We start from the raw sequence: 27,093 nt of genomic DNA, 5'->3' as shown, positions 1-27,093 counted from the left end.
CCCAAACTGCACCTTATTCCCTTGGTAGTGTACTACCAAAGCCCTATGGGCTCTTGTCAAAAGTAGTGTACTGTATAGGGACAGGGTGCCATTTGGGCTGCAGATTCTGACCATGCACCTGAAGTGGAAGTCAAGGTTCTGCGCTCTGCATCCAAGGCTGTTGTCCTACTACTGCACTGAACAGATGCTCTTGGAACTATTATTGGAACATGTCACAGAAACTCAACCTTACTTCCAACACAACCTTTTTCAAATAGAAATTAATTAAAGGCAATGGTACGACCTTTTCTTGTCACTGAGTTTCCCAATGCATGACTTTGACCTGTTGTTGACAATGCCTGCGGTCTGATCAGTGTGATACTAACAACTTCAGAGGTCACTCTTTAAAGAAACAACCCTCATCTCATTCCTCAGCCTCTCTCTCACTGTGTGGCATCGGCATCCCACTTTCCAGTCCGTGTGATTCAACAGGCTACATCGGTGTGCTGTGTCCACGGTGTCTCAGTCCTAACCACCTGTCTCTCACTGTGGGTAACCTCGTCCCCAGGCTCAGTTGTTGCCCTTATAGAGAGAGCCGTCTGGGGATGAGATGAATCTGTGTTCTCTCTGTCTGGTGGGACACCTCAACATACTGTTCAGTACAGTCCTGTCCAGTTGATCAGAATGCTTCAACATTGTTCTCATCAATTGTTGCTCATGGTGTGGCCCATACACACGACACAGACTTAGTAACGGATGAACTACTAATGTAATGGGGATTAGGTAATCAGTTGTTATCTCTGTCTTTGTGTCCTCGTCTCCTCCTCTAGGTGACTAAGATGGTGAAGACGGTGACCACGCGGACGGTTCGCCAGGTGCCCCTGGGCCCCGACGGCCTGCCCCTGCCTGAGGGCTCGTCCCCGCTGGGCAGCTACACAGACTCCATCGACCGGCGCTACCTGAAGAATGGCGAGCGCTACATCACCACGCCGCAGGCCACCTCCACACTCACACGCTCCTACAACAACTACAACGACTCCTACAGCGACGCACTCCCCCCCGACGCAGGTGGGAGTCAGTACGGTGGGCGCCACTACGGCCTCCATGACGGCTACGGCATTGGAGACGCAACGGACAACTACGGCAGCCTGTCCCGCGGAGTCAACTTCCGGCCACCCCGCTACCCCTACGCTATGGCCAACAGCTATCGGCCAGAGAACAGCTACGGGACCCTACCCATCCGGAAGGATGACTACGGCCACGTGGCCCAGCCCCAGGTCCCCATGGGCAGCAGCAGTGTGGACCTGAACCGGTCGCAGCCAGAACGCTTCCAGCCAGAGCCGTACGGACTGGAGGACGACCGCCGCAGCCTGGGCCCCGAGGAGGAGGAGCCCTATGACCTGGAGCCTGACTACTCCACTGCTAGCCGGCGCCAAGGCACGCTGCCAGGCACCAACCGCGGCAGAACCATGAGAGAGCCGCTCCGCGACGGGCCACGCATCAGGTGAGAACGAGAGAAGTGACAGAATGCTGTCTGTTTTTAGTTGTCTGAAAATGTATAGATGACCTTTGTTCTGTGAGTGGAAGATAGGATTGGACTGGTTTTGTTTTGGTTTAGGGTGTCTGAAAAGACCTTGAAAACAGGACTTCCTTGTTACTTAAATGTTGAGTAAAACTTTAACCATTTCTAAGATATTAATAAATTGTGTGTTCACCATCTGTTAGTCATTACTCCCACATTTACCATTAACTTATTATTAGTTTTCTTTTTGCAGTCCCTGATCTAAAGTGAGCGCTATTTATACATTATAGATACTTTCTAAATGTTTTGAGTGATCAGTGTAATTTCTCACAAAAAGATGGGCATGCTATTGGTAGACTTTCCAGCAGTACCTGGTCGAAGAATAATCACACAACACAGGATGTTTAAGGAAATATAAATGTGTGAATAAATACCTACTAACATTTATAAATGTGGGTGTAATGATTAATAAATGGTGAACACACAATATATAAATTCATTATAAATGGTTTATTAGGTGCCCTTAACATAAAGTGTGTCACGACTGTCCACGGGAATCCAAATAGGTCAGATCAGGTTTGCAAGGAATAACTTTAATCAGAGCCCCTCTCACCCAAGAGGGGGAAAGAAAACCCAGTGGGGGTTAACAACTCCTGTTGTAAATCAGGAAGATTCAGGTCTGCGCTCTCAAGATTCACCAAAGGAATGTACTGACTTTCAACAGACTTTTTCCCGCTAAAACTCTAACATGTTCAAAAGCGAATACTGGAACAATAACACAGAGCATGGGGAATAGTCAGAGGCGATCTATAGAACACTAATGTCATTTTTTATGTCAATAAAAAATGTATAAAGGAAATACTGTAACTTGGAAAGTATACCCACTACATATGCACTACATATACTATGCGTTGTGCATCTAATATGAACAATTATGAAAGTGTTTTTGTAAAGAGAGGGATGTAAATTTGAGAAGCTATGAGATATAATTGTTATCCATAAACTTTGAGTAGTTACATTGAGTAGTTACCACCCGGAGTGAGGTCAGGGAGCATGCCAGCCTGCCGTAACCTCCCCGTTTGAGCAAACTGTATAAATGATGGGTTAAGAAAAAACACATTCGACCAGAAAGATGTGAAGCTGCAGCTCCACGTTTAAAGTAGTTTGAAATTTGAATCTCAACACGAGGTGGAGATGATAAACTCCCCTCCCGGACAATCACTGGTACAGCTGGTTAGCTGTCCTAAGTAAAGTATCTTTGAAAGCTAATTTAAGTAGGACCATTCTGTTACTCTGCTAAAACCATTGTATAATGCTACTCTCATTAACGAACTGGGGAACCATCGACACGGCTGGCTAGCCTATCTTCAAAGACGCATCTTCAAGAGCGAATGTAAGGAAAATCAACTCTGTAGTTCTGTTCAGGACTACACTACATGTCACCGGATACCGGATATCTACAAAGAAGAACAACAGTAGAAGATTTGTTGGAACCATTTTGGACAATCAGAGCCTTACAAGCATGCCGCGAAAAGGCCCAATCCCCTTTCCAAGGCGGCCCTGTTCACCGAGAGATCCACCGTGATCCCAGGCATTTCACAAAAAGACATTCAAGATTTCTTACTCAAAGCGGGCGGCGGTTTGTGTGCAAAGTAACAATTAAACATAGTTAGTTAATTAGATAAATAACAGTCTTCAGATTAATGTTAAAGTCATGTCTCGACAAGTGTTACCAGGTGAAGTACAGTGCCTTGCGAAAGTATTCGGCCCCCTTGAACTTTGCGACCTTTTGCCACATTTCAGGCTTCAAACATAAAGATATAAAACTGTATTTTTTTGTGAAGAATCAACAACAAGTGGGACACAATCATGAAGTGGAACGATATTTATTGGATATTTCAAACTTTTTTAACAAATCAAAAACTGAAAAATTGGGCGTGCAAAATTATTCAGCCCCTTTACTTTCATTGCAGAAAACTCTCTCCAGAAGTTCAGTGAGGATCTCTGAATGATCCAATGTTGACCTAAATGACTAATGATGATAAATACAATCCACCTGTGTGTAATCAAGTCTCCGTATAAATGCACCTGCACTGTGATAGTCTCAGAGGTCCGTTAAAAGCGCAGAGAGCATCATGAAGAACAAGGAACACACCAGGCAGGTCCAAGATACTGTTGTGAAGACGTTTAAAGCTGGATTTGGATATAAAAAGATTTCCCAAGCTTTAAACATCCCAAGGAGCACTGTGCAAACGATAATATTGAAATGGAAGGAGTATCAGACCACTGCAAATCTACCAAGACCTGGCCGTCCCTCTAAACTTTCAGCTCATACAAGGAGAAGACTGATCAGAGATGCAGCCAAGAGGCCCATGATCACTCTGGATGAACTGCAGAGATCTACAGCTGAGATGGGAGACTCTGTCCATAGGACAACAATCAGTCGTATATTGCACAAATCTGGCCTTTATGGAAGTGGCAAGAAGAAAGCCATTTCTTAAAGATATCCATAAAAAGTGTTGTTTAAAGTTTGCCACAAGCCACCTGGGAGACACACCAAACATGTGGAAGAAGGTGCTCTGGTCAGATGAAACCAAAATTGAACTTTTTGGCAACAATGCAAAACGTTATGTTTGGCGTAAAAGCAACACAACTCATCACCCCGAACACACCATCTCCACTGTCAAACATTGGTGGTGGCAGCATCATGGTTTGGGCCTGCTTTTCTTCAGCAGGGACAGGGAAGATGGTTAAAATTGATGGGAAGATGGATGGAGCCAAATACAGAACCATTCTGGAAGAAAACCTGATGGAGTCTGCAAAAGACCTGAGACTGGGACGGAGATTTGTCTTCCAACAAGACAATGATCCAAAACATAAAGCAAAATCTACAATGGAATGGTTCAAAAATAAACATATCCAGGTGTTAGAATGGCCAAGTCAAAGTCCAGACCTGAATCCAATCGAGAATCTGTGGAAAGAACTGAAAACTGCTGTTCACAAATGCTCTCCATCCAACCTCACTGAGCTCGGGCTGTTTTGCAAGAAGGAATGGGAAAACATTTCAGTCTCTCGATGTGCAAAACTGATAGAAACATAACCTAAGTGACTTACAGCTGTAATCGCAGCAAAAGGTGGCACTACAAAGTATTTACTTAAGGGGGCTGAATAATTTTTCAGTTTTCAATTTGTTAAAAAAGTTTGAAATATCCAATAAATGTCGTTCCACTTCATGATTGTGTCCCACTTGTTATTGATTCTTCACAAAAAAATACAGTTTTGTATCTTTATGTTTGAAGCCTGAAATGTGGCAAAAGGTCGCAAAGTTCAAGGGGGCCAAATACTTTCGCAAGGCACTGTATATGTAGCCAGGATTAAGACTCGAGCAGGGGGCGAGTAGCATTTTACCTGTGAGAGTTGTTGATTGAGTGTAGCCAGCCATGTGTGTCGTCCTCGCTGCAGAAGACAGGTTCTTTCCTCTGTAGGTGACGCACAAGGAGGATTAGTTCTATGCATGGCTACAGTACAGGCATAGTCTGTTACATGACAAGAATAGTTTGCTCAAGATTAGGCAAATTAAGAATACAAGTCCTGTTCTTCCAGCATGGGTGAGAAACAACTGTGTGTGTGTGTACATTTAAAAACAGATGTCTTTTCTCATTGACTGATTCCTACAGAGAAGGTCTGAAGGGAAGGGAGCTGTTGATTTCCATTTTCATGCAAATGGCTGTTGAACGTGTGTTTCTGTCAGAAAGAGAGACTGATAGAAAGAGGGAGGGAAATAGAGAAAGAGAGCAAGAGAGAGAGAGAGAGAGAGGCAGTCAGAAAGATAGTCTCTCTCTCTTTCTCTGTCTAACTGCCTCTCTCTCTCTGTCTCTGTATGACAGTCTCTCTCTCTGTCAGAGAAAGAGAGCGAGAGAGGCAGTCAGACAGAGAAAGAGAGAGCTACAGAGTACAGTACAGTCAGACAGAGAAAGAGAGAGAGAGAGAGGCAGTCAGACAGAGAAAGAGAGAGAGAGAGAGAGAGAGAGAGAGAGACTGTCAGAGAAAGAGAGAGGCAGTCAGACAGAGAAAAAGGGAGAGAGAGAGGCAGTCAGACAGAGAAAAAGGGAGAGAGAGAGGCAGTCAGACAGAGAAAGAGAGAGAGACAGTCAGACAGAGAAAGAGAGAGAGAGGCAGTCAGACAAAGAGAGAGAGAGAGGGAGAGAGAGAGAGAGGGGCAGTCAGACAAAGAGAGAGAGAGAGAGAGAGAGGCAGTCAGACAGACAGCGAAAGAGAGAGAGAGAGGAGAGAGAGGCAGTCAGACAGAGAAAGAGAGAGAGAGGCAGTCAGACAGAGAAAGAGAGTGGGAGGGAGGGAGAGACAGACACAGTTAGATAGGGAGAGAGGGAAACAGATATTGTTAGACCCTGAGAGAGAGACCATAGAAAAAGGGAATCATATTACATTTTTATTGGTCACTTACACATATTTTGCAGATATTATTTTTGCGTGTAGCGGAATGCTTGCATGGAGATGGAGGTAGAGAGAGAGAGTGTTAAATACAGGCTCCAGTGTTGTCCATCTTCTTCCTTGAGCCTCCTCACTGGACTGTCATTAACAGGTCTGTAACCTCCGGCTCCATCTGCTAGAAAACAGACAGTTAGCCTCTGACAAAGACCCCAAAATGGACACTTGTCTCCTAATAACACCACCGTATCTCCCTTTGTGATTGTGCAGTCCTCCAGGCCACACCAATGTCTAACTTTTCCTGTACTCTGTAGCACGAGAAAGAAACTTCAAGCATGCTTGACTTAGGACAGGCGCAGGACGGGGAGCAGTGTGTGTTTTAAAGACCTTTTCTTTTATATTGGTGATCTGTGAAAGATGGATTTATTCATTTACATTGGAAGAGAAATTAAATGTGGGCCTTGAGCCAGTTTTAAGGGAATTGAACTGAGGAGGTTTGTGAGGGAGGAAGATAGGAATCCTATGTGTGTGTGCGTGCGTACGTGCTGTTTCTGTCATGTAGATGTTCAAAGGTGATGTAGAGTAGCAGTGTAGCAGCCCCTGACAGTGTCGGGCTGAGTGTCGGGGACATTCCTAATTACACACACAGGCAGCATGGTGATGTGTTGTATTTATGCCTAGCACAGGACAGGGAAGTACAAATTGAAGGTGCTTCCCTTTAATCAGAGATTCCGTCTGCATGGAATGCTCATGCACACACACACACACACACACACACACACACACACACACAGCCAGAAATTGATTCACTCCACTATTGGCTTGAGGAGAAGCGGTTGCTGTGACAGGCAATTTGTACTGTACGTTACATGTTTCACAACATACTAATACATACAAGCACACACACACCTGATTAGGCCCTTGACAGGTGGCTAGCTCTCTGATTAATTTCACGAGGCAATACCCTCGTTATTTCTTTGGGAAAAACATAACATGCCATCTTTCCCTGTCTTTCCAACACACACCATCACTGATATGCTCCATCACCTGCTGTGTCACCTATCAAACAAACAGTAACACATCTGAAATACAGCCTCTCTTTCTCTGTCTAACTGCCTCTTTTCTCTCTCTCTCTCTCTCTCTCTCTCTCTCTGTCTGACTGCCCCTCCCCCTCTCTTTCTCTGTCTAACTGCCTCTTTTCTCTCTCTCTCTCTCTCTCTCTCTCTCTCTCTGTCTGACTGCCCCTCTCTCTCTCTTTCTCTGTCTAACTGCCTCTCTTTTTTCTCTCTCTCTCTCTGTCTGACTGCCCCTCCCCCTCTCTTTCTCTGTCTAACTGACTCTCTTTTCTCTCTCTCTCTCTCTCTCTCTCTCTGACTGCCACTCTCTCTCTCTGACTGCCACTCTCTCTCTTTCTATGTCTGACTGCCTCTCTCTCTCTCTCTCCCTCTCTCTCTCTCTCTCCTACTCTCTCTCTCTCTCTCTCTCTATCTCTCTCTCTGTCTGACTGCCCCTCCCCCTCTCTTTCTCTGTCTAACTGCCTCTCTTTTCTCTCTTTCTCTCTCTCTCTCTCTCTCTCTCTCTCTCTCTGTCTGACTGCCCCTCTCTCTCTCTTTCTCTGTCTAACTGCCTCTCTCTCTCTCTCTCTCTCTGTCTGACTGCCCCTCCCCCTCTCTTTCTCTGACTAACTGCCTCTCTTTTCTCTCTCTCTCTCTCTCTCTCTCTCTCTCTCTCTCTCTGTCTGACTGCCCCTCTCTCTCTCTTTCTCTGTCTAACTGCCTCTCTCTCTCTCTCTCTGTCTGACTGCCCCTCTCTCTCTCTTTCTCTGTCTAACTGCCTCTCTTTTCTCTCTCTCTCTCTCTCTCTCTGTCTGACTGCCCCTCCCCCTCTCTTTCTCTGTCTAACTGCCTCTCTTTTTCTCTCAATTCAATTCAAGGGCTTTATTGGCATGGGAAACATGTGTTAACATTGCCAAAGCAAGTGAGGTAGATAATATATAAAGTGAATATATAAAGTGAAAAACAATAAAAATTAACAGTAAACATTACACATACAGAAGTTTCAAAACAATAAAGACATTACAAATGTCATATTATATATATACAGTGGTTTAACAATGTACAAATGGTTAAAGGACACAAGATAAAATAAATAAGCATAAATATGGGTTGTATTTACAATGGTGTTTGTTCTTCACTGGTTGCCCTTTTCTCGTGGCAACAGGTCACAACAGGTGGGTTCTGGTAGTCTTTAATAGTTGGTTCTAAGATCTGTATTTGATCATGTATATGTTTTTGCTTTTTATTCTTTGTTAAAGAGCCAAAAAGATTGGAGAAGTGGTTTACCCATACATCTCCATTTTGGATAGATAATTCTTCGTGTTGTTGTTTGTTTAGTGTTTTCCAATTCTCCCAGACGTGGTTGGAGTCTATGGATTCTTCAATTGCGTTGAGCTGATTTCTGACATGCTGTTCCTTCTTTTTCCGTAGTGTATTTCTGTATTGTTTTAGTGATTCACCATAGTGAAGGCGTAGACTCAGGTTTTCCGGGTCTCTATGTTTTTGGTTGGACAGGTTTCTCAATTTCATTCTTCGATTTTTGCATTCTTCATCAAACCATTTGTCATTATTGTTAATTTTCTTCGGTTTTCTATTTGAGATTTTTAGATTTGATAGGGAACCTGAGAGGCCAAATATACCTTTAAGATTTTCTACTGCCAAGGTTACACCTTCACTATTACAGTGGAACGTTTTACCCAGGAAATTGTCTAAAAGGGATTGAATTTGTTGTTGCCTAATTGTATTTTGGTAGGTTTCCAAACTACATTCCTTCCATCTACAGCATTTCTTAATATTACTCAGTTCCTTTGGCTTTGATGCCTCCTGATTTGAGTATTGCTCTGTTCAAGTAGACTGTGATTTTGCTGAGGTCTGATAGGGGTGTCAGTGGGCTGACTGTGAATGCTCTGAGAGACTCTGGGTTGAGGTCAGTGATAAAGTAGTCTACAGTACTACTGCCAAGAGATGAGGTATAGGTGTACCTACCATAGGAGTCCCCTCGAAGCCTACCGTTGACTATGTACATACCCAGCGTGCGACAGAGCTGCAGGAGTTGTGACCCGTTTTTGTTGGTTATGTTGTCATAGTTGTGCCTAGGGGGTATATGTGGGAGGGAATGCTGTCACCTCCAGGCAGGTGTTTGTCCCCCTGTCTGCTGAGGGTGTCAGGTTCTTGTCCGGTTCTGGCATTTAGGTCGCCACAGACTAGTACATGTACCTGGGCCTGGAAATGATTGATTTCCCCCTCCAGGATGGAGAAGCTGTCTTCATTAAAATATGGGGATTCTAGTGGGGGGATATAGGTAGCACACAGGAGGACATTTTTCTCTGTTAGGATCATTTCCTTTTGAATTTCTAGCCAAATGTAGAATGTTCCTGTTTTGATTAGTTTAATGGAGTGAGTTAGGTCTGCTCTGTACCAAATTAGCATACTGAGTTCCTTCCCTGTTTCACACCTGGTAGTTTGGTGGATGGGACTACCAGCTCTCTGTAACCTAGAGGGCAACCAGTGGGTCCGTCTCCTCTATACCAGGTTTCTTGCAGGATGACAATGTCTGTATTACCGATTTCTTTGGTGAAGTCCGGGTTTCTGCTCTTTAGGCCAAAGGCAGATGACCTCAGGCCTTGGATGTTCCAGGATGATATAGTGAAGGCTTTTTGTTCCATAGAGTGTCCAATGTTGTTGGTCGTGGTATGGCCTCAGGCCAGTAAGTGTGAGCAGAGCCTGCTGAGCATCTGGTACATGCCATTGGCTTGGGCGAGTGTGAGAGTGGGGGTTGGGACTGTTTGCCCGCTCACCACCTGGGCGTATGTGTGGCTTCCATGTTGAGGCCCTCTTTGCGGGGGTGGGGTGCATGGGGTGGGCAGGAGTGGCATAGGTCTGATCTGAGGGGGCCTAAATGGGGTGTGGGCATGGTTGACGTGGGGGGGGTGTTGATTGGTTGGGGTGGGGGTGTGGATGTGTCTGGGTGTACTGTGGTCTGGATGTAATTCCTCTTGGCGTGTGTCCTCTATGTGTAGGTCCAGGGGTGGGTCCTGCAGGTCTGGGAGGGTGTCTCGCTGGTCTGGGTGGGGTGTCTATTGATCTGTTGCTCCTGTGTGAAGTGTTGGGGATACGTTTGAGAGCGATGTCCTTTAGAGTCCGGGCAAAGGTGGGCACTGCCTTGTAGAGGTGGACCTGGTCATAGACGCTGTTCAAGTCCAGGGTGGAGTGGTGGGCCAGGAAAACATTTGGTTTTGAGGCACAGTCACGGGAAATACTTGCGTTTACCCGCTGTATTGTGGCAGGGTGGAAGTCTTTTCGTGGTAGCATGGTGGAGATAACCACTTGTGCGTTGGGGAAAGTAGAAGAAGCCTTTTCAATCACTCCCTTCAGTGCTGTGGCCACCCTTTCCTGCTGTGCTCTCAGGTCGTTTGTGCCTGTGTGTATTATTATGTGGCTGGGTGAACCTAGTTGGCCCTCAGACAGAAGGTCAAGGGCGCGCTGGGTGTTTGGACACCAGAGTTTAGACACACTGTGTTTGGGAAAAAGTTTTTTTTCTTCTATATATTTCCCATTTGAGTCCATAAGTAGTACAATCTGTGTCTTGTGGTTGTCCTCAGTGGGTGTGAGGGGGTTGTCAGAAGGGCTATCAGGGTGGCTGACAGGGGGGGTGCTCAGAGGGGGTGAGAGCCGCTGGGCTTGTGGTTCTTCATTTGTCTGTTCTGCTGTGATGTCGACTCAGGGTCTGGTGTGGACTGTTCTGCTGTGGTGTCGAGACTTTTGTCAGGTGCTGAGGTGGGCTGTTCTGCTGGCTTCTCTGTGGGGGTGGCCACCTCTCTAGTGGGTTGTTCTCTGTCACACGCCGTCCCCCTCAACCTCTCCTCCGTCCCCCTCACCCCCTCACCCTCTCCTCCATCCCACTCAACCTCTCCTCCATCAGCAGTCTGATCCTCTCCTCTAATGCTCTGTTCTTCTCCTGATTCTGCTCTTTCTCCTGTTGAAGTTGTCACACCACAGTCCAGAGTGCAGATATGTCTCTGTCCACCTCCAGCTCTCCGGGCCTGGTTAAGGGGGTGTTGTTGTGCTGGACTGTTGTCTGGGTCTGTGCTGACTGAAGTGTAATCACCTGCTGTTCCAGCTCCACCTGCCTTACCTCCAGCTGGGTGAATTTGTCCTCTCTCTCTCTCTCTCTTTGTCTGTCTGTCTGCCTCCCTCTTTCTTTCTCTGACAGTCTCTCTCTCTCTCTCTCTCTCTCTCTCTCTCTCTCTCTCTTACACACACACACACTCATTAGTATGTCTCCGAGAACATAATACAATATCGATGTTGCTGTAATGAATGTGTGAATTAAAGCACTTTAATTACAGCTTATCTTCTAGTCGCTTTGGGAACCATCAATTAAAAGGAAAATAAAAATTAAGATGTTTAGCGCAAAAATGTTTTCCTGCGCTATCGTCGACCATACATTAGATCAACATGGTGGAGTTCTAGTCATCTATTACAGGGTAGGAGGGACGAACTGGGCCGCCCAAACTTGTAGTCTTTAGTTAGGTGTGTGTGTGTCCAAATTGAATTGTACAGTATGTGGGTGTTCTGTCCCCCCTCTCACTTGGTGTGTGTGGGTGTGTTTCCACCCACTCTCTCTTTCTTTCATCCTTTGTGTGTACATGTGTGCTTCTATATGTGTGTGTGAGTGAGAATTTGTGTGGCTCAATGTGCGTGCGTGTGTCTATGTGTGTGTGTGTGTCTATGTGTTTGTGCGTATATGTGTGTGTATATGTGTGTGTGTGTGTATATGTGTGTGTGTGTGTATATATATGTGTGTGTGTGTGTGTATATATATATATATATATATATGTGTGTGTGTATATGTGTGTGTGTATATGTGTGTGTGTGGTTGTCAGCATGATTAATAGCTGCTTTTGAACTCTGCCAGACAATGGCGATGTCTGGAGCCAATCTCAAATCTCTCATCTCTCCCTGGTGTGACCGGGGCCATGCTGCAACTGCCTGCCCACCTCCCCCTGCCATGGGGCCTCCAGGGGTCACACAGACAGACAGACAGACAGACAGACAGACAGACAGACAAAGAGAGAGAGACCAGTACTCCGCTGAGAGCCTGCCAAGACTAGAAGTGCATAGCTTTTAGCATGAGACATATCTTTCTTCTGTCTTATTAGACGTTTGTCACAAGAAGTTGCCCAATGATGGAGAAACTAAGTTCTGAACAGTGTTTTTCTTCTTCCCCACACGTCATTGAAGTAAGAAACAAACAGATAATGCCAGCATAAGCAGTTGGAATACAACAGGAACATGTTTCTGATGTTTTGTAGCCATGCCTCTTGTGAATCAGAAATCACGTATTGCTCACATTCATAACTGAACATGACCAATCTGTTGTGTGTATAGTGGATAGTCACTGAGCTCATAATCATGTGGAACTGTTCCTCCAAACAGAGATGGACACATTATGTCTCCACTGCTAATCCTTTGAGGTTTGTCTCCTTAGGGATTGGAGAGGGTCAGAGACCACAGGAATAGAGATTTGATCTACATAATTGACAGAAGATGACAGGGAAAGAAAAAGACAGGTGTCCCTGAAGCCTTTTTCACTGTGCTGGCTGTCACTCCTACACACTCTCTCTCCTTTCTCTCTCTTTCACACTCACTCACTTTAGCAGCTCCATTAACATGAGTGTGAGCTGCTTCTGTAATCATCCTGTGAGCATTATGCCTGCCGGCGGCACTGGCTATAGCTTTGAGGCGGCAAGGGCCTTTCACATCCTGTGATTAAACCCCACCTATATCAACACAATGGTGCCAATTTAAATGCAAATGCTGACATTCCCATCACTCAGCCCGCACCCCGTTTACCAACCCCGGCATCAGGTGTATCTAAATGAGTTCCAGTTCAACCCCAACTGTACACTGATTCTCAGTGTGTGTAAGAGTGTGACGCTTGATGTATGCGCATGTATCTGATAGCAATGAAGACATCATTTGGTAATGCCCTCTATAACTCTCTGTTTCTGAGGTTTATTCACAGCAGTGTTGATTTGGCTCGTCATCTTCTATTTCTGTTTGCATTTGAATCCCCCAACTGTATTTCTGAATGTGTGGTTGGACCAGACAGGATGTTCACAAAGGAATGGTTGGTACTGTATAACCTCTACTCACTCACAGCCTTTTTCCATCTATCATGCAGCTATGGTTAGCCTGATTCAACTAGACTGAATGCTTCTCTCAATGGTAAGCACAGGGCTCAGACTGGTTTATCCAGGCAAGCTGAGAAACTCTCCAGACCAAAACCTCAGTGTAGCAGGCAGGCCTGTTCCAGCCTAGCCTTAATGACTGGGGCTTAATCAGAGCAGAGCTCCTAGCTCTGGGGCCTTCCTCATTACCAGGGCTGAAGGCAGAGCTTGAGGTTTGTGGTGCTTCACGTTCCAGTCCACCCTCAACCCTCCTGGTTCCTGGAATGGTTCCTGTCAGGATTTGGCCAGGGTTGTTCCGGGTTTTGGTCACTAGATGCCCCCATTGTGCTTTTTGACCTTATGTTTTTTCCCTTGTTCCCCATTATTATTTGCACCTGTGCCTCGTTTCCCCTGATTGTATTTAAACCCTTAGTTTCCCTCAGTTCTGTGCTCTGTGTATGTATGTTAGCACCCAGCCCTAGTGTTCTGTGTATTCTTGTCGATTCCGGTGGATGCTCTTGTGGAATTCTGTTTTTGTTTTTGAGGATCTCTTAAGGCTTTTTTGTGCTATTCCTACCATCTTTTGGATTTACTATTTTTGTATTGAAGGACTTCTCCTTTTTACTTTATTAAATACACCGTCTTAAGTACTGCTGTGTCTGCCTCATCTTCTGGGTTCTGCTGACTATTCGTGGCTCAGTTGGTTAAGTGACTGTTTCTCACTCCGGAGACCCAGGTTCGTAACCGGGTCCTGACAGGTTCCACTGTACATTCCTTAGACTGGAAGGAACCATTCTGTGGGAAAAAGGAGGTGGTGAAGGTAGACTGGACTATACCATTCCATTGAGATGTCCTCAACCAACACCCTTCAAGGAAGTAGCAGTAAGGTCATTTTTGAAGCTGAAGAAGGAGACAACTGTTTCAGAAGCTGTCAGATCAAGGCTACCCTTGCAATTAGGCCACGATAACTAAACCTAACCTCGTACCACAAGACCAAAACCACACTAATGCCTTAGAAACATAGACTTTTCTTGGCATTTTGTGTCTTTCAGCTTAGTCTCTGCTTGTGGCTCACATTTCAATGCAGCTGCTTTTCTCTCCAGACCCTGGTCTTGTGTTTAGCTGCTTGTCTCTCCAGACCCTGGCCTTGTGTTTAGCTGCTTGCCTCTCCAGACCCAGGTCTTGTGTTCAGCTGCTTGTCTCTCCAGACCCTGGCCTTGTGTTTAGCTGCTTGTCTCTCCAGACCCTGGCCTTGTGTTTAGCTGCTTGTCTCTCCAGACCCAGGCCTTGTGTTTAGCTGCTTGTCTCTCCAGACCCTGGCCTTGTGTTTAGCTGCTTGTCTCTCCAGACCCTGGCCTTGTGTTTAGCTGCTTGTCTCTCCAGACCCTGGCCTTGTGTTTAGCTGCTTGTCTCTCCAGACCCTGGTCTTGTGTTTAGCTGCTTGCCTCTCCAGACCCTGGTCTTGTGTTTAGCTGCTTGCCTCTCCAGACCCTGGTCTTGTGTTTAGCTGCTTGCCTCTCCAGACCCTGGTCTTGTGTTTAGCTGCTTGTCTCTCCAGACCCTGGCCTTGTGTTTAGCTGCTTGTCTCTCCAGACCCTGGTCTTGTGTTTAGCTGCTTGTCTAACTAGACCCAGGTCTTGTGTTTAGCTGCTTGTCTCTCCAGACCCTGGCCTTGTGTTCAGCTGCTTGTCTCTCCAGACCCTGGCCTTGTGTTTAGCTGCTTGTCTCTCCAGACCCTGGCCTTGTGTTTAGCTGCTTGTCTCTCCAGACCCTGTCCTTGTGTTTAGCTGCTTGTCTCTCCAGACCCAGGTCTTGTGTTTAGCTGCTTGCCTCTGCAGACCCAGGTCTTGCCTTCCCTGTGGTGTTGGTTTACTTTATCTTTAATATCAGCTCAACCCCAGCCTACTGAATATATAAGGATTTAGTGTCTAGTTACATTGCTGCTTGGGTAGGAGCTTTTTCTCCCAGTTCATCATGTATTGATTTCACTGGCGGTAAAATGTAAAGCGTGTTGCCATAAAAGCTGATATGCTACCGAGGGCCTCATTTAAACCCACAAAGTAATGTGCCCCAGACACAGCAATACCATGATGAGATTCTCCCCTCGCAACGTGCACTAGGGCAGCCAGGAGAAATTTAAAGGATATAATTAACATAAAAATCATTAAAATTCAAGTAAATGCTGGAGCTAGCTCCATAACCACCAGCACTCAGTTAGGGCTGTCACCCCTTTTTGTTGCACCGTACATCATAGATGACTGGCCAGTTATGGAAGTATGATAAACAAGCCTCTCTGGGTGGTGGGGTGGAGGGGAAGCTACAATGGGTGGCACATAGTGTGCAACACTAATTAGATTCCCCTGTCCCATTTCCTGCATCTGGCTCTCCTGTTTTCCTGATGAAAAGACATCAGAGTGGAAAGGAGCGAACAGAGCTAGCGGAATAAAACTTAGTATCATAGTATCGTTCCTACCCCAAACACAGGGAACCCCCTTGGGATAGTTCCATTATGGTGACTTTGTGTGACGATGGTTATTTTCCTCGGTCTGTTACTATCTTACCCTTAAGTGTGTGGAACAAGTAAAATCATTAGGATGTATCTTTTGTTTCTCAAAACACCATGAATACCTATGTATAACAAAGAAAGTCATGTTAACCCCCTCAGTATCTAGATATACCTGGCTACAGCAGTATTTCCCATCCCTGGTCCTCCAGTACCCCCAACAGTACACATACTTAAAACATGTTTACTGTTGGTGGTACTGAAGCACCAGGGTTACAATAAACATGTGTACTGTTGGGGATACTGGAGAACCAGGGTTACAATAAACATGTTTACTGTTGGGGATACTGGAGAACCAGGGTTACAATAAACATGTTTACTGTTGGTGGTACTGGAGCACCAGGGTTACAATAAACATGTGTACTGTTGGGGATACTGGAGCACCAGGGTTACAATAAACATGTGTACTGTTGGGGAAACTGGAGCACCAGGATTACAATAAACATGTGTACTGTTGGGGATACTGGAGCACCAGGGTTACAATAAACATGTGTACTGTTGGGGATACTGGAGCACCAGGGTTGGGAAACATGGCTACAGTATTCTTCAGAACGTGAGATCGCCTCCTCCTCCACCACTCTGAGATGGAAATGAAGAGTTCCACTTTTTTCCCCCTTCAATGAGTCCTCCTTGAGAATTGATGAGCAGAGAGCCATGTGTTGATCACAGACCAAAGAGGGCTAGGGAGGAAGGTTACTGGAGGGGCCTGGAGACAGGGGAGAGACTGGAGGGGATCGTGTGGAATAGAGAGGCTCTCATCTGGGACGTGTAGGCCTACCTCGGGACCCACTTCACCACAGGAGAGCTAACTGCTTAGCACCGTCATACTGTATATATAAATGGAATACATCTCCCTTAATGGCTCTGGCACTAAGCTAACCTAGGCCCAGTCCCAGGGAGGCAGCCAGGACAGGCAGGGCATTAGCATAGTCTTTGGTGAGGCAGTGTTGGGTCAGAAACCTCCCTGTGGGCATGGTTGGGTTCTCTCTCTACTGCTGCCTCTCCTCTCCTGGCCACAGGGAGTGTGCAGCTGAACACTTTATGCAAAAAAAGAGAAATAAATACTGAACTTGTTTTTACATGGATTCTGTGACACGGTTAGCTTCTAACAGCTAGGGCTGTTATTTCTTGTCTCGGAATCCCGCTTAACAGACAGGTTGAAGCCTGCTTGACAGAGCCGCTAACCAACTGCTAGCTAAGCTGCTAGAAATCAAGCTAATGAATTTAGTCCCAGATGAGTTTTGCAATGGATCCCTTTTTGTCTGGAGAAGTAAATGAACGGTTCCAGCTCTGTAGGAGCTGTAGGAGCTGTATCTACTACTCTTTGTTTCGGGACAAACTGGATCACTCTGAGTTCCAATACACTCTAATGATGATTTGAAAAAAGCTGCATTAAAGGCATGAGCTCTGCTTTGTTTTTTTTGCGCAGGCTGTACACACTTCATCAGTCCCTCATTCACAATTTGACAAGCACTTGATAATGCCGTGAATTTCCTGGCGGCATCACCATTCTGGGGCTGTAATGCCCCCTAAAAAAATCCATGCCTTTTGCGGCCAGTGGCCGTTGTGCCCATGGGCTGAAAATAATCATTATAATTCCCTTCTCCTGGCTGCGTGCTCCGAAGCGCCTCTCACTCACATAGCTCTCCATCACGCTTGTCTTTCTCACAGGCTAGAAGTGAAGACAGACACATCGGGGATGCAACTGTGCGCGTCCTTATCCAATTCCAAGCTGCATATTGTAGATATTGGAAAAACTTTCCATATTTACTTTTCGTCAGCCAACAAGATGATTAAGCCAAACGAACAACAAAAGAACTAGCCTATGTCAATCTACCATCCCCGATAGTACCATCCCCGATCCCCGATAGTACAAAGTGTGAGAAATAAATATTCCAAACATAGTCTGGGACAGTTGTGGGATGTGATAGATCCCAAATTTATACAACCATTAGCATAAAAAATGTTTTTAAGCAATGAGGCTGACAGATCAGAACATTTAGCTTAAAATGTTGATAAACTATTAGGCTATTTCTTCTCTTCTTGAAACGTGCTGCGTATGTATGCCAGTTAGACTCTACACCCCTTGTAAAGCAGATTAATGTGCTTCATTTTAAGAAGTTATTTGGCCACTTTAGTTGTGATACAAACTTTAAGACTGGGCCTAGCAAGTAGCGCAGCGGCAGAGACGTCACAACTGACCTGGGTTCAATCCCGGGCTGTGTCACAACAGGTCGTGACTGGTAGTACCATAGGGAGGCGCACAATTGTCCCAGTGTCGTCCAGGTTAGGGGAGGGTTTGGCTGGGGTGGGCTTTACTTGGCTCATCGTGCTCTAGCAACTCCTTGGGGCGGACCGGGCGCCTGCATGCTGACTTCGGTCATCAGTTGAACAGTGTTTCCTCCGACACATTGGTTCGGCTGGCATTCAGGTTAAACGGGCAGATGTTAAGAAGCTCTGTTTGGCGGGTCATGTTTCAGTCCAGGGAAAAAAAATACATGTCATCTATGTACTTAAATAGTGATTGGAGGACGCTTTTCCCGTGGATCATTTTCATGCCAGTCAGGTAAGCTATACTCCTGTTGTAAAGAGAAGCAATGTGCTTAATATTAGGAAAGTTGATAAATAAATATAGTAGGCCTAGCTTATAGGAAGCTGATGGGATCCTCCTCTTTTTAATAGAGGCCTCAATTGCATAGAATATAGAAATGTTGCGCTACTTGAGCTACTAATGACCATCAGCAGCATCAGAGCTTAGAGAAGCCTAATTAATGTGACTAAACGGTCACATGGAATTTGACTGCCATCATGACTCGTGACCGCCGGTGTAGCGGTAATGTGATCATCGTAACAACCCTAGCTGAGACATTCTTACTAACCTGCTAGAGAACCAGTTCAGATTCAAGTCTAACTTTTGTGTGACTGAAGCCTTTAGTGAGTGGTCTAATGCTTTGATATTTAATAATTTCTGCTCTCCAAATTCATATTTATTATATAAATAGCCCCATTTAATTTTGTCTGGCTTGCTGTTTCAAATTAAATTCTTTATTTCTGAATGTCTGTTTTTCTTTCACTTGCTCCCTCTTTCTTTTTCTCTCCCTCTTTCAATCGCCATTCCTCTTCTCCCTGGCTCTTTCTGTCTCTACTATCACTCTTTTTCTCTCTCTCCCTCTCCTCCTCGCCCAACACTAACACCAGCTCCCCCATCATTATTAAAAAAGGTAAACGAGAACATCGCTCTGAGCCGACAGAGACGGTTAATATGGAAGTGGCCCCTGTTTCGCTTATCGATGGGAGCGGTCCTCTGACAGAGCTGTTAATAACAGACCAGCCTTGTTTGTCCCCCATCTCTGTCTTTGTCCTCTTTTCTCCTCTCTCGCTCCTGTCTTTTCCCCTCTCCTTCACCCCTGTGTCTATCTCCTTTTTCCCTCCATCAGTCAATCACTCTCACCTCACTTTGCCTTTCTCAACTCTTATCCCCCCTTCTCTTTCTCCTGAAATCCCTCTATTATACAAATCCCAATAAATGCTCTCTCTATCTGTTTTAGTAGTAGTAGAAGTAGTATTGATGGAGTTAACCTTGCAGTCGTAGACTAAATCGTATCCCAATGTCCTGAAAATGTACAGAAAACATAAAACTACAACTCCTCACAGAGAGATATGAAATGCTCTGAACTATGTTACATGATCTTTCCTCAAACGCACCTCCCCTTTTCTCTCTCTCCATTATAGGGGTTACGAGGATCCCATCGAGGCGGAGATGATTGACGAGCGACACCCCTACATCCATGGCATGTACCCGGCCCCCCTGGCCCAGCCCGAGAGGGGGAGCATGGCCAGCCTGGACCGCCTGGCTGGCCGCCGCTCGCCCTCCATCGACAGCATCCGAAAGGACCCGCGTTGGCGTGACCCCGATCTGCAAGAGGTCATAGCCATGCTGGGCCACCCCATCGACCCAGTCAAGTCTAACGCCGCCGCGTATCTGCAGCACCTGTGCTACGAAAACGACAAGATCAAGAAAGATGTGCGCCAGCTGAAGGGGATCCCGGTGCTGGTAAGCCTGCTGGACCATCCCAAGGCTGAGGTCCACCGCAAGGCCTGCGGAGCCCTGAGAAACATCTCCTACGGCAAGGACCACGACAACAAGGTGGCCATCAAGAACTGTGACGGTATCCCCGCCCTTGTCCGCCTGCTGAGGAAGACCAACGACATGGAGGTCCGCGAGCTCATCACAGGTGAGTTACAGAGACCATAGTGCCTACTGTACATCAAGAATCAACAGAGGTAAGTTACTGTAGACCGATACTATGTACCTACTACAGTATTATACAGTAGGGATGTTTTAACGTATACACTGCCATTTTTTTATTGTTTAAACATTGGTATTTTTTTATGATTCCACAATTGAAACCTAACCTTAACCACACTGCCAACCTTGTGCCTAAAATTAAGACCAAAAATATTAAACAAATTTGAGTTTGTGGCTGTGGTAACTAGTGGAAACCATACCAGACGGCGCTCACCTTACTGCTGTCCTCCAGCCACTCTGCAACGATAGTATTAATGCCGTTTTAGGTTCTCTGTTGTGTGCCTCTCTTCCGTGTTCTCAGTTGTCAGTACGTCCTTTATGCCCCACTTCTCATCAATGTGATGGCTCATTGCAGTGATGCATGACAGCATGTTCATAGTCGTCCATAGTCATCCTGTTGTTAAAGAGCCACTGAACATGCTGTTTGGCACATTTGTTTTTCTGTTGCTCATTAGAAGAAACTGAAATTCAGTCTTGGAGTTGTGTTTCCTAACCGATTCCGCATTTGGTTAATGATGTTTGTCCCCCATGAGACACTGTAGACGCAGAAGCCTATTTAATTTTCTCAAAAACCCCAGAATGAATGAATCAGAGATAGTTAAATCATTTTGACGTTTTTGCTGAGGATGTTTTAGTTGTGCAATTTTACATCTAACTAAGGTGTTTGGTGCAGTATTTCTCAAGTTCAAAAATGCTTGACATATTGTCTTATGTAAACAAAGTCAGAGCTGATTGGCAGGTCTGTCTAATTGTCTATGCTATTGGATAGAAAGCAATCACAGCAGCTGTTCACCCCATGTTAGAGGGCAAATGGACATCTTCAAATCAAAACCCAACCTTCATTTACCTGTTGTGATGCACGGAGGTTCTAAATTCTGTTTTAGACCAGACTGACTTTACGACAAAAAATTGTATTCACACTTTGTAGTTTCTGACTCCTATCGATGCCACAAAGGCCATTTTCAGAGTTTGAACTTTGTCTTTACAGAGCAATCATTGTAAATTTCTCCATCAGGGCTTTTCGACATGGCGTCTTGTAGTCTGGTTCTAGATATACCATTAGGGTTTTGAATCTGACATCCTCTTCCATTGACAATGGCTGCATTTCAACTGCAATCATTTCTGCAATCAGCGCTGTGATTTCCTCACTCCGACCCTTATCGCGCTGCTGCCAACAACGGGATGTGTCACAGTGCGTCTTTCAGCGTTGAACCTGTACTGCCACTGTAGCTCAATTCAACCTCACAAGTTTGTATTTGATTACCTTCTCATTTAACTTCTCAAAGTAATGCCATGCAGGACTTCCCTGTCTCACTCTGCCATTTTCCCAACTTTTAACGATGCTGACATGCAGAGCGCTTTACATTCTTGGCAAATAATTTGAAAGATGCATATCTCCTCCTACTTACAGCATTGTACCGTTAGGTATTTGTTTAATTTAAATGTTTCCTTTATGATGATGATCGGAACCTGTTAATGGTAGTTTTGTAATAACTGCACTGTGATGTAAATTTTTTAAATGGTTTTAACGATCCCAATTCTGTTTAAACGTCACACCCGCATTATACAACACTGGTGAGTTCTACAGACCAACACTAGCTACAGTTCCTCGGCTGTAAATAGGTCAACACCAGCTACAGTTCCTCGGCTGTAAATAGGTCAACACTAGCTACAGTTCCTCGGCTGTAAATAGGTCAACACTAGCTACAGTTCCTCGGCTGTAAATAGGTCAACACTAGCTACAGTTCCTCGGCTGTAAATAGGTCAACACTAGCTACAGTTCCTCGGCTGTAAATAGGTCAACACTAGCTACAGTTCCTCGGCTGTAAATAGGTCAACACTAGCTACAGTTCCTCGGCTGTAAATAGGTCAACACTAGCTACAGTTCCTCGGCTGTAAATAGGTCAACACTAGCTACAGTTCCTCGGCTGTAAATAGGTCAACACTAGCTATAGTTCCTCGGCTGTAAATAGGTCAACACTAGCTACAGTTCCTCGGCTGTAAATAGGTCAACACTAGCTACAGCTCCTCGGCTGTAAATAGGCCAACACTAGCTACAGCTCCTCGGCTGTAAATCGGTCAACACTAGCTACATTTCCTCAACTGTAAATAGGTCAACACTAGCTACAGCTCCTCGGCTGTAAATAGGTCAACACTAGCTACAGCTCCTCGGCTGTAAATAGGTCAACACTAGCTACAGCTCCTCGGCTGTAAATAGGTCAACACTAGCTACAGCTCCTCGACTGTAAATAGGTCAACACTAGCTACAGCTCCTCGACTGTAAATAGGTCAACACTAGCTACAGCTCCTTGACTGTAAATAGGTCAACACTAGCTACAGCTCCTCGACTGTAAATAAGTCAACACTAGCTACAGCTCCTCGACTGTAAATAGGTCAACACTAGCTACAGCTCCTCGACTGTAAATAGGTCAACACTAGCTACAGCTCCTCGACTGTAAATAAGTCAACACTAGCTACAGCTCCTCGAATGTAAATAGGTCAACACTAGCTACAGCTCCTCAACTGTAAATAAGTCAACACTAGCTACAGCTCCTCGACTGTAAATAGGACAACACTAGCTACAGCTCCTCGACTGTAAATAAGTCAACACTAGCTACAGCTCCTCGACTGTAAATAAGTCAACACTAGCTACAGCTCCTCGACTGTAAATAGGTCAACACTAGCTACAGCTCCTCGGCTGTAAATAGGTCAACACTAGCTACAGCTCCTCGACTGTAAATAGGTCAACACTAGCTATAGCTCCTAGACTGTAAATAGGTCAACACTAGCTACAGCTCCTCGACTGTAATTAAGTCAACACTAGCTACAGCTCCTCGACTGTAAATAAGTCAACACTAGCTACAGCTCCTAGACTGTAAATAGGTCAACACTAGCTACAGCTCCTCGGCTGTAAATAGGTCAACACTAGCTACAGCTCCTCGACTGTAAATAAGTCAACACTAGCTACAGCTCCTCGACTGTAAATAAGTCAACACTAGCTACAGCTCCTCAGCTGTAAATAGGCCAACACTAGCTACAGCTCCTCGACTGTAAATAAGTCAACACTAGCTACAGCTCCTCGGCTGTAAATAGGTCAACACTAGCTACAGCTCCTCGACTGTACATAGGTCAACACTAGCTACAGCTCCTCGACTGTAAATAAGTCAACACTTGCTACAGCTCCTCGGCTGTAAATAGGTCAACACTAGCTACAGCTCCTCGACTGTAAATAGGTAAACACTAGCTACAGCTCCTCGGCTGTAAATAGGTCAACACTAGCTACAGCTCCTCGACTGTAAATAGGTCAACACTAGCTACAGCTCCTAGACTGTAAATAAGTCAACACTAGCTACAGCTCCTCGGCTTTAAATAGGTCAACACTAGCTACAGCTCCGCGGTTGTAAATAGGTCAACACTAGCTACAGCTCCTCGACTGTAAATAGGTCAACACTAGCTATAGCTCCTCGACTGTAAATAGGTCAACACTAGCTACAGCTCCTCGACTGTAAATAGGTCAACACTAGCTACAGTTCCTCGGCTGTAAATAGGTCAACACTAGCTACAGCTCCTCGACTGTAAGTAGGTCAACACTAGCTACAGCTCCTCGACTGTAAATAAGTCAACACTAGCTACAGCTCCTCGACTGTAAATAAGTCAACACTAGCTACAGCTCCTCGACTGTAAATAGGTCAACACTAGCTACAGCTCTGCAGTTGTAAATAAGTCAACACTAGCTACAGCTCCTCGACTGTAAATAGGTCAACACTAGCTACAGCTCCTCGACTGTAAATAGGCCAACACTAGCTACAGCTCCTCGGCTGTAAATAAGTCAATACTAGCTACAGCTCCTCGGCTGTAAATAAGTCAATACTAGCTACAGCTCCTCGGCTGTAAATAAGTCAATACTAGCTACAGCTCCTCGGCTGTAAATAAGTCAACACTAGCTACAGCTCCTCAGCTGTAAATAAGTCAACACTAGCTATAGCTCCTCAGCTGTAAATAAGTCAACACTAGCTACATTTCCTCAACTGTAAATAAGACAGTAAATACTAGTCATAGTAGCCTTTTGTTTGTAATGTACAAAGCTTATTGGCTTCATTGAATGACAAATTAATTGCTCTGATGTGCATGGCCACCATTATTATTTAAAGTACCGGCATATTCTCTGCTTGGGCATTGTTATGTTGTAGGCTGAGGCATTATTGAAGCATGTCCTGCATTCTCTATCTAAGAGACAGAGAGAGAGATAATGAAGTATATAGAGTGCCTTCAGAAAGTTTTCATACCCCTTGACTTTTTCCACATTTTGTTGTGTTAGAGCCTGAATTTAAAATGGATTTTTCGTCACTGGAATACACACAATACCCCATCATGTCAAAGTGGAATTATGTTTTTGAAATGATTACAAATGAATAAAAAATGAAAAGCTGAAATATCTTGAGTCAATAAGTATTCAAAATTCAACCCCTTGGTTATGGCAAACCTAAATAAGTCCATGAGTAAAAATCTGCTTAACAAGTCACATAATAAGTTGCATGGACTGTGCAATAATAATGTTTAACATGATTTTTTGAATGACTACCTCTGTTCCTCCACACATACAATTATGTGTTATGTCCCTCAGTCGAGCTGTCACGCCCTGACCTTAGATATCTCTGTTTGTCTATATATTTTGGTTAGGTCAGGGTGTGACTAGGGTGGGTACTCTAGTTTTTGTATGTCTAGGGTTGTTACGGTTTTCCTAGGTGTGAAGGTGAGTCGGACCAAAATGCGGCGTGTAGATTACCATCCATGTTTAATGAACTGAAGAAACACGAATCAAAATACAAACACTACAAAAACAATGAACGTAACGAAAACAGCATTATACTGGTGCAAACTAATACACGACAGACAAAAGGACACTAAGGACATAAGGACAATCACCCACGAAACACTTAAAGAATATGGCTGCCTAAATATGGTTCCCAATCAGAGATAACGATAAACACCTGCCTCTGATTGAGAACCACTTCAGACAGCCATAGACTTATCTAGAACACCCCACTAAGCTACAATCCCAATACAAAACACACCACATACAAAAAACCCATGCCACACCCTGGCCTGACCAAATAAAAGAAGAAAAACACAAAATACTTAGACCAGGGCGTGACAAGGGTTTTTGTATGTCTAGGGGGTTTTGTATGTCTAGGGGTTTTTGTATGTCTTTGTTGGCACGCTGTTTATCATTGTCTTTGATTGGGGATCATATTTAGGTAGCCAATCCCTCATTTGTGTTGTGGGATCTTGTCTACATTTAGTTGCCTGAGTGAACAACAGTAGCTTCACGTTTCATTTGGTTGTTTGTTGTTTTTGTTCAGTGAGTTTTGGTTTATTAAAATTATGTGGAACTCTACTCACGCTGCGCCTTGGTCTCATCATTACGACGAACGTGACACGAGCAGTGAATTTCAAACACAGATTCAACCACAAAGACCAGGGAGGTTTCCAATGCCTCACAAAGAAGGGCACCTATTGGTAGATGGGTTAAAAAAAAGCAGACATTGAATATCCCTTTGAGCATGGTGAAGTTATTAATTACACTTTGGAGGGTGTATCAATACACCCAGTCACTACATAGATAAAGGCATCCTGTCTAACTCAGTTGCCGGAGAGGAAGGAAACCGCTCAGGGATTTCACCATGAGGCCAATTGTAACGGTTTTCTTGAGGTGAAGGAGAGGCGGACCAAAACGCAGCGTGGTGGTTATTCATGGTACTTTAATAAAGACACTATACATGAATAAACTAACAAAAAACAATAAGCGTGAGAAAACCTAAACAGCCCTATTTGGTGCAAACACAGAGACAGGAACAATCACCCACAAACACACAGTGAAACCCAGGCTACCTAAGTATGATTCTCAATCAGAGACAACTAATGACACCTGCCTCTGATTGAGAACCATACTAGGCCGAAACATAGAAATACCCAAATAATAGAAAAACAAACATAGACTGCCCACCCCAATTCACGCCCTGACCATACTAAATAATGACAAAACAAAGGAAATAAAGGTCAGAACGTGACACCAATGGTGACTTTAAAACAGTTACAGGGTTTAAAGGCTGTGATAGGAGAAAACTTTGGATGGATCAACAACATTGTAGTTACTCCACAATACTAACCTAATTGACAGAGTGAAAAGAAGGAAGCTAGTACAGAATAAAAAATATTCCAGAATACTAGAGGATAACCTGGTTCAGTCCGCTTTCCACCAGACACTTGTCAGGATTTGGCCAGGGTTGTTCCGGGTTTTGGTCAGTAGATGTCCCCATTGTGCTTTTTGTCCCTATGTTTTTCCCTTGATCCCCATTATTATTTGCACCTGTGTCTTGTTTTCCCCTGATTGTATTTAAACCCTTTGTTTCCCTCAGTTCTGTGCTCTGTGTTTGTATGTTAGCACCCTGCCCTAGTGTTCTGTGTGCTCTTGTCGATTCCGGGTGAAGTTCTTGTGGTATTCTGTTTTTTGTTTTTTTTTATTTTTGGTGAGTTTCTTTTGAGGTCTTTTTGTGTTTTTCCTTCCACCTTTTGGATTTGCCATTTTTTTGTATTTTAGGATTTTTTCTTTATTAAATTACACCGTCTTAAGTACTGCTGTGTCTGCCTCATCTTCTGGGTTCTGCAGTCTATTCTGCAGTCTCACTCCGGAGACCCAGGTTCGAAACCGGGTCCTGACAGAAACACAGAGCCAAAAATGAACCCAGAGGCAGCCAGTTCCCAGGACCTTTTTGCCACGCTGTCCCACCACCAGGAGACTGTCCAACGTCACGAAGCCGTCCTGGTTCAGCAAGAGGCCTTAATGGCTAGACATTCTCATCTTCTGTCGGAGATGCTGACTTCCATTAAGCAAATATCTGCTCGACTTACCCCGGCAACAGTTTCCGTCCCAGTACCTCAGGTTCACGTACCCATGGCAGTTAACCCCCTGGCTGAACCTCGTCTTCCACCTCCCCAACGGTTCTCAGGTGATCCAAGTGCTTGTAAAGGCTTTCTCACTC

The 27,093-nt window shown here is 44.9% G+C and overlaps 1 protein-coding gene across 13 annotated transcripts in view; it reads left to right on the top strand.

The window, feature by feature from the left end:
* The window catches only part of LOC135513920 (splicing regulator ARVCF-like), a 411,972-nt gene that overhangs the window by 311,038 nt on the left and 73,841 nt on the right, over nucleotides 1–27,093 (top strand). For all 13 annotated transcript variants that reach the window (XM_064936936.1, XM_064936940.1, XM_064936939.1 and 10 more), the window contains 2 exons: nucleotides 810–1,483; nucleotides 19,474–19,976. In XM_064936936.1, coding sequence (XP_064793008.1) covers nucleotides 810–1,483; nucleotides 19,474–19,976 — 1,177 coding nt within the window. The remainder of the gene's footprint in view (nucleotides 1–809; nucleotides 1,484–19,473; nucleotides 19,977–27,093) is intronic.

The sequence above is a fragment of the Oncorhynchus masou genome, chromosome 25 (assembly GCF_036934945.1).
Source record: "Oncorhynchus masou masou isolate Uvic2021 chromosome 25, UVic_Omas_1.1, whole genome shotgun sequence".
Lineage (NCBI taxonomy): Eukaryota > Metazoa > Chordata > Actinopteri > Salmoniformes > Salmonidae > Oncorhynchus > Oncorhynchus masou.
Note: the sequence above shows the minus strand (reverse complement) of the source record. Positions and strands in the feature narration are given on the sequence as shown.